The sequence below is a fragment of the Sapajus apella genome, unplaced genomic scaffold (genome assembly GCF_009761245.1).
Source record: "Sapajus apella isolate SASKATOON/1434 unplaced genomic scaffold, GSC_monkey_1.0 scaffold114, whole genome shotgun sequence".
Taxonomy (NCBI): Eukaryota; Metazoa; Chordata; class Mammalia; order Primates; family Cebidae; genus Sapajus; species Sapajus apella.
Genome location: NW_022437054.1, coordinates 3,339,323 through 3,349,857, shown reverse-complemented (window position 1 = coordinate 3,349,857; position 10,535 = coordinate 3,339,323). Strand labels below are relative to the sequence as shown.

Here is a 10,535-nt window from a genome sequence, read left to right as displayed (position 1 = left end):
GCCCAGTGTAACAAAGATTTAACAGGGTGACTAAAATTAGCTTTTAAAATGAATGCTGCGTTTTTGAATTAAGAATTTGGACAAAGTCCTACTGAGGCTTATCTGGGTTTGGCTTTGAGCCTGCCAAAGTACTTATTCTGGTCAGCCTCTGCTACTGAAACAATTATTACGGCCGGATGGAGTTGGGCTTGGCCGACGAGAACGATGCTTTTAATTGCATTCACTCTTAATGCTTACGTTTTTCATAGTATTTTAATTCAAAATAGTCCATTTTACTGCAAGACAGGCTTTTCTAGCCCTTTTACCATGTATAATTTTTAAGTAACATTTTTTATCGAGCATGTGTAGAGTTAGATCAAACTTTAGAAAATAAATGTTTATGTACCAATGATCAGATCGATACATAAAATAGACATTAGTTGCACACAAGAAGCCCTCTTCATGCTCCATTCCTCTGTCTACTCCTGAAAATAACCACCATCATGGTTATAACACCATGTATTAATTTACCTGTCTTATAACTTGCTAGAATAGAATTGTATGTTATAGGCTCTTTATATTTTAGATCCAGACATATTTTGGTACATAGCAATACTTTATTCATACTCATTACTGTATATAATATTTATTTCATCAATATATCACAATTTATCTATCGGATAGTCTAATGATGGGCGTTAGGATTTCAAGTCTAGGCTATTATGGATAGTGCCATTATGAATTTTTAAGTATCTTTTGATGACCATGTGTATGCCTTTAGTTATTCATAGTCTAAAACATATCCTAGAACTTGAATTCCTGAATATATACATATATATATATATTTATATATTCCTGAATATATACATATATATATTTTTATATTCCTGAATATATACATATATATTCATATATTTATATATTCCTGGATATATACATATATATTCATATATGTATATATTCCTGAATATATACATATATATTCAATATTAATAGGTACAGCCAAACAGTTTCCAACAGTTTTGCAAAGAAGCTATGACAATTTACATTCCCACCAACAGAGTATGAGTTCCTATTACTTAAATTCTTGCTAGCAATTGTCACTTTGTCTTTTTTTTTTTTTCTTTTTAACCATGTGAGTCCTTCAGGTTTGTTTTCCTCCCTCAAAACTGCCTTGGTTATTCTTGGTCTTTGCATTTCCATGTAAATTTTATGATTAAGTTTGCAGATTTTCACAAGATCTGCTGTGATATAGATTGGAATTGCACCGAATCTCTCTACTAATGTGGAGAGAATGCACATATTTACAATAGTGAGCCTTCCTATTCACAAACATGGTGCACCCTTCCAGAAGCATTGAGGTCATTTGGAAATGCTCCTAGTAATGTTTTCTCATTTCATTGTAGAGGTCTCCACATCTTTTGCTAGATTTATTCTTAAATATTTATTTTTATACTGTAGTAAATAATATTTTTAAATTTTATTTTCTATTTGTTCTTGAGATGTAAAAAATTTATTTAGTTAGTTTTAAATATATATTTTATTGCGTTTTAGGTTTTGGGGTACCTGTGAAGAACATGTAAGATTGTTGCATAGGTACATACATGGCAGTGTGGTTTGCTGCCTTCCTCCCCATCACCTTTATCTGACATTTCTCCCCATGTTATCCATCCCCAACTCCCCACCCCCCACTGTCCCTCCCCTAGTTCCCCACTGACAGACCCCAGTGTGTGATGCTCCTCTCCCTGTGTCCCTGTGTTCTCATTGTTCAACACATGCCTATGAGTGAGAACATGCAGTGTTTGATTTTCTGTTCTTGTGTCATATTATGCTGGCCATTTATCTAGTAATTTTGCCGATTTCACTTATTAATTTAAATATTTTGTCTATAGATTTTGGGAGGATTTCTGTACACATCATCATCTTAAATCTGAATAATTATGTCTTTTTATTCTACCTTTTATAATAAATCTTTAAAATTTTATTCTTATTGTACTCTCTCTCCTATAACATGGTGAATAGAAGTGCTAGCAGGAGAATCTGTGTCTTGTTCTGATTTTCATGAAGAAAGCTTTCCATAGTTTAGCATTTGGCCTTTAAAAAAAAAAGTGAGATACTCATTATTCAGTCAAGAACATTTCTTTCTAATCCTAGTTTGCTAAAAATCTTTCATGGTATTTTTCTATTGAATGTCATCAAATGTATTATTCTGCAAATGTTGAGATTGTCTCAAAATTTTTTCTCCTTGTTTTCCAACAACATGGTGAATTACACCAAGTGACCGGAACATGGAAACACTTTCACCCTTCTTGTATAAACATCATTATGGTTGCAATGAATTATACTTTTTTATACTGCTAATATTTTACTTATGGTATTTTTCTTCTGTTTCATGAGAGAGGTTGGTTTATAATTTATTTGTCTTATATGTCCTTTTTAAGTTTTACATCAAGGCAAAACTAGGCCTCTAAAACACATTTATAAGTATTCTCTCTTTTTCTGTTTTCTGGAAGAGTTTGTATAAGATTGGCATTGTTACTCTTTAATAACTGGAAAATCATTAGTGCAACTTTGTCTCAGGAGTTTTTTTTTCACCTTTATTGAGGTATGATTGACAAATATTGTATTTGTTTAAGTTGTACATCATGATGTTTTTATTTACAGATATACTGTAAAATTGATTACCACTATTAACCTAATTAACGTTATCGATCACCTCATATAGCTACCTGTTTTTGTTTAGTTTTGTTTTGTTTTTAAGTGAGAACACTTCAGATCTATTCTCTTAGCAAATTTCAAGTATACAATACATTATTAACTATAGTCACCATGCTGTACATTAAATCCCAGAACTCATCATCTTACAACTGAATATTTGTACCTGTTAACCAACTTCTCCGCATTTCTCCCACTCCCAGCCCCTTCTAACCACCATCCTATTCTGCCTATGAATTCAACTTGTTTAGATTCCATGTATAAGTGTGATAACGCATTATCTGTCTTTCTGTGTCTGGCTTTGTTTTACTTACCACAATGTCTTAGGTGTTTTCTTTACAGGAAGGTTTTCAGTAACTAATTTGATTTATTTAGGAGGCTTCAGATTTCTTAATTCTTCCAGTCATTTTGATTTGTTGTGTTTGTTTAAGGAATTTGTTCATTTCCCCTCAAATGCTGTTATTGTTTCAATATCTTCAGAATCTGTAGCGATGTCTTGTTCTTCATTCCTGGTATTATTTGCTCTTTCTCTCTTTTTGAACTTTCACTAGGGTTTATATATTTTTATAATTTATTTTAAAAAAACAATTGGTTCTGAGGATTTTCTCCATTATGTTTGTTTTCTACTGATTGATTTCTTCCCTTACATCTATGGCTCCATTCCTTTTGTTTTCTTTGGAGGTGATTTAGCATTCTTTTTCCTGTTTTTCAAATGGGAGCTTAAGTTATTGATTTTCAGTCTGTCTTCTTTTTTTCCATATTCCTTCTATTTACTTCCTTCTAAGTAGTGCTTGCTTTATCTGTATACTCCATATTTTGATAGGTATTTCATAAGTAACAAATATTTTCTAATTTTCATTTTTAATTCTACCTTGACAGAGGAGCTATTTGGGAGCTTCCGCTTACTCTCCAAACAGCTGGGTATCTTATATTTATCATTTCATTATTTACTTCTATTTTAATGACAATGTGGAAAGAGCATATACTCTGAATTATCTGAATATTTTAAAATGTACTAATATCAGTTTTGGTAAATTTACAAATGCTATTGAAATGAAGTTTTATTCCATTATTGTTAGTTGTAGTATCCTGTACATTACAATTAGAATAAGTCTGCTAACATGGTCCAGTCTTTTGGTTGCCTTTTAAATTACTTATTGAGAGAGAGAGGCGTTAAATTCTCCCACTATGATTATAGTTCTGTCTCTTTTATTTCTATCTATATTTACCTATTTATTTATCGTATACTTGATCTTATCTATATAATGTATAACCTATGTATATTATTTATATTCTATATATTTAAAGTATTAACTGGTGCATAGAAACTAATAATTGTTGTACTTCCACCAAGGTGGCCAAATAGGAACAGCTCTGGAGTGCAGTTCCCAGCAAGAGTGACGCAGAAGGTGAGTGACCTTCACATTTTCTTCCAACTGAGGTACCAGGTTCATCTTAATGGGACTGGTTGGACAGTGGGTGTAGCCCGAGGAGGGCAAACGAAGGTAGGGTGGGATGTTGGCTCACCCAGGAAGTGCAAGGGACGGGAGGACTCCCTCTCCTACTCAAGGGAGGCCATCGGGGACTTTGCCAGACACTCTGGCACTCTGGCTCAGATACTACAGTTTTCCCACAGTCTTCTCCCACAGCCCAAAGACCAGGAGATTCCTGCCAGTACCGCGTGGGTTTCCAGTACAATACTGGGCAGTTGTTTTAGCCCTCACCTGGAATGAGTGGAGACAGAAAAGCCCATTTCCCTGAAAAAAAAAAAGGGGGCTGGTGGCTGGGCGTGGTGGCTTAAGCCTGTAATCCCAGCACTTTGGGAGGCTGAGGTAGTTGGATCACGAGGTCAAGAGATCGAGACCATCCTGGCCAACATGGTGAAACCCCGTCTCTACTAAAAACACAAAAATTAGCTGAGTGTGGTGGCATGTGCCTGTAGTCCCAGCTACTCAGGAGGCTGAGGCAGGAGAATTGCTTGAACCCGAGAGGCGGAGGTTGCAGTGAGCTGATTGCACCACTGCCCACTCCAGCCTGGCACCTGGCAATGGAGTGAGACTCTGCCTCAACAACAACAAAAAAAAGAAAACAAAAGAAAAAAAGGGGGCTGAAGGCAGGGGGCCAAGTGATCTGGCTCAGCATGTCCCACCCCGGCAAAGACCAGCAAGTTGAAACCCACTGGCTCGAGATTTTCGTAGCCAGCACAATAGTTTCATCTCAACCTGGGATGATCCAGCTCAGTGGAGTAAGGGGTGTCCACCATAACGGAGGCAGTCCGCCATTAAGGAGGCAGTTCTAACCTTGCCTGTGTAAACAAAACCGCAAGGAAGTTTACACAGCAGATATGGTGGAGCTTACATCAGCTCAGCAACGCCTCTGTAGGCAGACTGTGACTAGACTCCCTCCTTGCTGGGCAGGGTATCAATGAAAAAAGGCAGCAGCTCATCAGGGACTTATAAATAAAGACCCTCCTTCCCAGGACAGAGCACCTGTGAAAAGGGGTGGTTGTGAGTTCTGCTGCAGCTGACTTAAACATGCCTGCCCAGCAGCTCTGAAGGGATCAACAGAGCTCCCAGCATAGCATTTGAGTTCTGATAAGGGACAGACTGCCTCCTCAAGTGGCTCCCTGATCTCCATATATCCAAAGAGCCACCTCCTGCAGGAGAGCTCTAGCTAACATCTGGTGGGTACCCTTCTGGAACAAAGCTAACAGATGAAGTAAGTGGCAGCAATCCTTGCTGTTCTGCAGCCTCCGTGGGTGATACCCAGGCAAGCAGAGTCTGGAGTGGACCTCCAGCAGTCCTGCAGCAGAGGGGTCTGACTGTTAGAAGGAAAACTAAAAAACAGAAAGAAATAGCTTCAACATCAACAGAAAGGAAGTTCGCTAAGAGACTCCATCCAAAAGTCACCATCTTCAAAGACCAAAGGTAGATAAATCCACAAAGATGGGAAGAAACCAGTGCAGAAAGGCTGAATTCACCAAAATCCAGAATGCTGTTCTCCGAGGGATCACAGCCCCTCACCAGTAAGGGAACAAAACTGGATGGAGAGTGAGTCTGATGAATTCACAGAAGCAGGCTTCAAAAGGTGGGTAATAATAAACTTCTCTGAGCTAAAGGAGCATGTTCTAACCCAATGCAAAGAAACTAAGAACCTTGAAAAAAGGTTAGATTAAATGCTAACTTGCATAAACAGCTTAGAGAAGAACATAAACGACTTGATGGAGCTGCAAAACACAGCATGAGAACTTCATGAAGCATACACAAGTTTCAATAGCCGAATCAATCAAGCAGAAGAAAGGATATCAGAGATTGATGATAAAGTCAATGAAATAAAAAGAGAAGCCAAGATTAGGGAAAAAAGAGTGAAAAGAAATGAACAAAGCTTCCACGAAATATGTGATAATGTGAAAAGACCAAGTCTACGTTTGATCAGCGTACCTGAATGTGATGGGGAGAATGAAACCAAGTCGGAAAACACTCTTTAGGATGTTATCCAGAACTTCCCTAACCTAGCAAGGCAGGCCAAGATTAAAATTCAGCAAATACAAAGAACACCACAAAGATATTGTTTGAGAAGAGCAACCCCAAGGCACATAATCGTCAGATTCACCAGGGTTGAAATGAAGGAAACACACTAAGGGCAGCCAGAGAGAAAGGTCGGGTTACCCACAAAGGGAAGCCCATCAGACTCAGCAGCTCTCTCAGCGGAAACCCTAGAAGCCAGAAGACAGTGGGGGCCAATATTCAACATCCTTAAAGAAAAGAACTTTCAGCCTAGAATTTCATATCTAGCCAAACTAAGCTTCACAAGTGAAGGAAAAATAAAGTCCTTTATGGACAAGCAACTGCTGGGAGATTTCGTCACCACCAGACCTGCTTTACAAGAGCTCCACTGCAAAAACATACCAAATTGTAAAGACCATCGACACAATGAAGAAACTGCTTCAACTAACGGGCAAAACCACCTACTAGTATCAAAACGGCAGGATCAAACTCCCACATAACAATATTGACCTTAAATGTAAATGAGCTAACTGCCCCAATCAAAAGACACAGACTGGCAAATTGGATAAAGAAACAAGACCCATTGGGGTGCAGTATTCAGGATACCCATCTGACGTGCAAAGACACACATAGGCTCAAAATAAATGGATGGAGGAAGATTTACCAAGCAAATGGAGAGAAAAAAAAAAAAAAACCCAGAGAGGCTTCAATTCTAGTATCTGATAGAACAGACTTTAAACCAACAAAGATAAAAAGAGACAAAGAATGGCATTACATAATGGTAAAGAGATCAATGCAACAAGAAGAGCTAACTATCCTAAATATATATGCACCCAATACAGGAGCACCCAGATACATAAAGCAAATTCTTAATGACCTACAAAGAGATTTAGACTCCCACACAATAATAACAGGAGACTTTAGCCCTCCACTGTCAATATTAGACAGATTGATAAGACAGAAAATTAACAAGGCTAACCAGGACTTGAACTCAGATCTGAACCAAGTGTGCATAATAGATATCTATAGAACTTTCCACCCCAAATCCACAGAATATATGTTCTTCTCAGCACATTGCAATTACTCTAAATGCGACCACATAATTGGAAGTAAATCACTCCTCAGCAAATGCAAACAATGGAAATCACAACAGTCTCTCAGACCACAGTGCAATCAAATTAGAACTCAAGATTAAGAAACTCACTCAAAACTGTACAACTACATGGTAACTGAACAACCTGCTCCTGAATGACTACTCGATAAATAATGAAATGAAGGAAGAAATAAAGATATTCTTTGAAACCAATGAGAATGAAGACACAATGTACCAGAATCTTTGGGACACATTTAAAGCAGTGTCTAGAAAGAACATTTGTAGCATTAAATGCCCACATGAGAAGCAAGGAAAGATCTAAAATGGACACCCTATTGTCACAATGAAAAGAACTAGAGGAGCAAGATCAAACAAATTCAAAAGCTAGCAGCAGACAAGAAATAACTAAGGTCAGAGCAGAACTGAAGGAAACAGAGACACAAAAAAACCCTTTAAAAAATCAATGAATTCAGGAGCTGTTTTTTTGAAAAGATAAACAAAATAGTTAGACCACTAGCCAGACTAACAAAAAAGAAAAAAGAGAGGAGTCGAATAGATGCAATAAAAAGCAACAAAGAGGATATCACCACCAATTCCATAGAAATACAAACTATCATCAGAGATTACTACAAACACCTCTATGCACATAAACCAGTAAATCTAGAAGAAATAGATAAATTTCTGGACACACCCTCCCAAGACTAAACCAGGAAGAAGTCGAATCCCTGAATAGACCAATGACAAGGTCTGAAGTTGAGGCAGCAACTAATAACCTACCAACCAAAAAGTCCAGGACCAGACCCGTTCACAGCTGAATTCTACCAGATGTACAAGGGGGACCTGGTACCATGCCTTCTGAAACTATTGCAAACAACACAAAAAGAGGGAATCCTCCCCAACTCAATCTATGAGACCAACCAAAATCTGGCAGAGACACCACTAAAAAAGAAAATTTCAGGCCAATATCCATGATGAACATTGATGCAAAAATCTTCAATAAAATACTGGAAAACTGAATGCAACAGCACATCAAAAAGCTTATCCAGGTTCTGGGTTTCTGGATGCGCGCGCAGCTCACACGTCGCCTGGGCCGGCTTCACGGGTGCGTCTGTCCGCGCCTGGTGCACCGGTATGGCCTGGGCTGCCGGGAGTCCGGGGCCCCGGGCATTCCTGGCCGAAGATTGACGGGGATCCCGGATGCTCCGAACGCCTCTGTGCCCTCGCCGAGGGGTCCAGACCTGGTGGGAAGAAGGCGCAGGGAGAGGTACCTGAGGACCCTGATGCGTACGAGCCAAGATGCTCAGCTTTATAGGTGTGACCTACTCATGTGACTTCACCTCAGTTTTGTGATCCGTAAAATGGACAAAATCGAAGCTACTTCCCAGTGCTGTTGAGAGGATTAAATGAAACAATGCTTGTAAAGCTCTTTGCAGGAGGGAGCCTCGGAAGCAGGACCTGGCCGGCAGAGCAGACCCACTGTCACCAGGGACTACAGGCAGCATGAAGACCCCCATGGAGCTGGCTGTCAGTGGGATGCAGACCCTCCACCTTCAGCACCGCTGCCGGACTGGCTACCGGGTCAAGGCCAGGCCATCATATGTGGATGAGAGTCTGTTTGGCAGCCCAGCAGGCACCCGGCCCACCCCACAAGACTTTGATCCTCCCTGGGTGGAGAAGGCTAACAGAACCAGAGGTGTGGGCAAGGAGGCATCGAAGGCCTTGGGGGCAAAGGGGAGCTGTGAGACCACCCCCTCAAGGGACAGCACCCTGACCCTCACACCAAGGAAGAAGAACAGATACAGACTGATCAGCCACACCCCATCTTACTGTGATGAGTCGCTATTTGGCTCCAGATCTGAGGGCGCCAGCTTCGAGGCCCCACGGATGGCGAAGGGGGATGCCGCAAAACTACGTGCTCTCTTCTGGACACCACCAGCTACCCCTAGGGGCAGCCACTCACCTCGCCCCAGGGAGGCCCCACTGCGAGCCGTTCACCCAGCTGGTCCCTCCAAGACAGAGCCCTGGGTGGCGGCAGACTCCCAGAAATTATCCATGGATGGGTTACGCTCGTCACACCCCCTGAGGCGGGGACTTTCCCGTTCCCTCACCCACCTGAATCTCCCCAGCACTGGTCATCCAGCCACCAGTGCCCCCCACACAAATAGGCCTCAGGATCCCAGGCCTTCCACATCAGGGGTGACCTTCCGGAGCCCCCTAGTGACTTCCAGGGCTCGCTCAGTCAGCATTTCAGTGCCAGCTACCCCACGGCAAGGTGGGGCCACCCAGAAACCAAAGCCCCCTTGGAAATGATACTCTTTCATCAGGGTTGCCTATGGGGCCACGGCGAGAGGTGTGACCCCTTGTCAGGGTCCTCTGGGAGGACATTCATCACCCAGGGAACCCTAGGTATTGAAGAAGCCCCAGTAGGGGCAGACAGACAGCAGGGGCGGGCAGAGTGCCTCCCTTTATCCTGACAATCTCTACTCGCTTCTTGCCTTTTTCTCCCCTGATTGCAGATTTGGGGGCTGCCTTGAAGATGTCTCACTCCAGCCCTGTCTCAACCACACTCCAAATTAGTGCCAACCCAGGGGCCCAGCACCTCCCACATCATCCATTGTCTTGCTGCCAAGTGCAAATAAACAGTGCGATTGCCAACCTGGAGGTCCCCTCCCCTCCCTTCAAGCCACGCTTCGTGCTCAGGATTAGTTTCCAACTGAGTCTGAAAGCCTTAGAGGAGTTTTCCCAGGCTGTGTGTGAAGCCTGGGGAACACAAGGGCAACTGGGAGATTTGTGAGTGAACACTTTCATCTTAATATCGTTCTGTATTTATTTTCATGTACTAAATATATCAGCTCATCAAAAAAAAAAAAAAAAAAAAAAAAAAAGCTTATCCATCACAATCAAGTAGGCTTCACCCTGGGGATGCAAAGCTGGTTCAACATATGCAAATTTATAAACATAATCCGTCACATGAACAGAAAGAAAGACAAAAACCACATGATTATCTCAATAGATGCAGATAAGGCCTTCTACAAAATTCAACAGCCCTTTATGCTAAAAACTCTTAATAAACTAGGTATCAATGGAATGTATCTCAAAATAATAAAAGTTATTTACGACAGACCCACAGCCAATATCATACTGAATGTGCAAAAACTGGAAGCAGTCCAATTGAAAACTGGCACAAGACAAGGATGCCGTCTCTCACCACTCTTATTCAACATAGCATTGGAAGTTCTAGC

At 40.9% G+C, this 10,535-nt stretch overlaps 1 protein-coding gene across 1 annotated transcript; it reads left to right on the top strand.

Annotated features, from left to right (window-relative positions):
- The first annotated feature begins 8,341 nt into the window (after positions 1-8,341).
- Positions 8,342-9,954, top strand: LOC116537886 (RBPJ-interacting and tubulin-associated protein 1). Its single transcript, XM_032260099.1, has one exon. The coding sequence runs from the start codon at positions 8,794-8,796 to the stop codon at positions 9,601-9,603; it is 810 nt and encodes a 269-aa protein (XP_032115990.1). The 5' UTR covers positions 8,342-8,793; the 3' UTR covers positions 9,604-9,954.
- The last annotated feature ends 581 nt before the right edge of the window (positions 9,955-10,535 follow it).

Bases quoted from the DNA above. Each gene is read 5' to 3' on its own strand.
- LOC116537886 (XM_032260099.1), top strand. From the start codon at position 8,794: ATGAAGACCCCCATGGAGCTGGCTGTCAGTGGGATGCAGACCCTCCAC.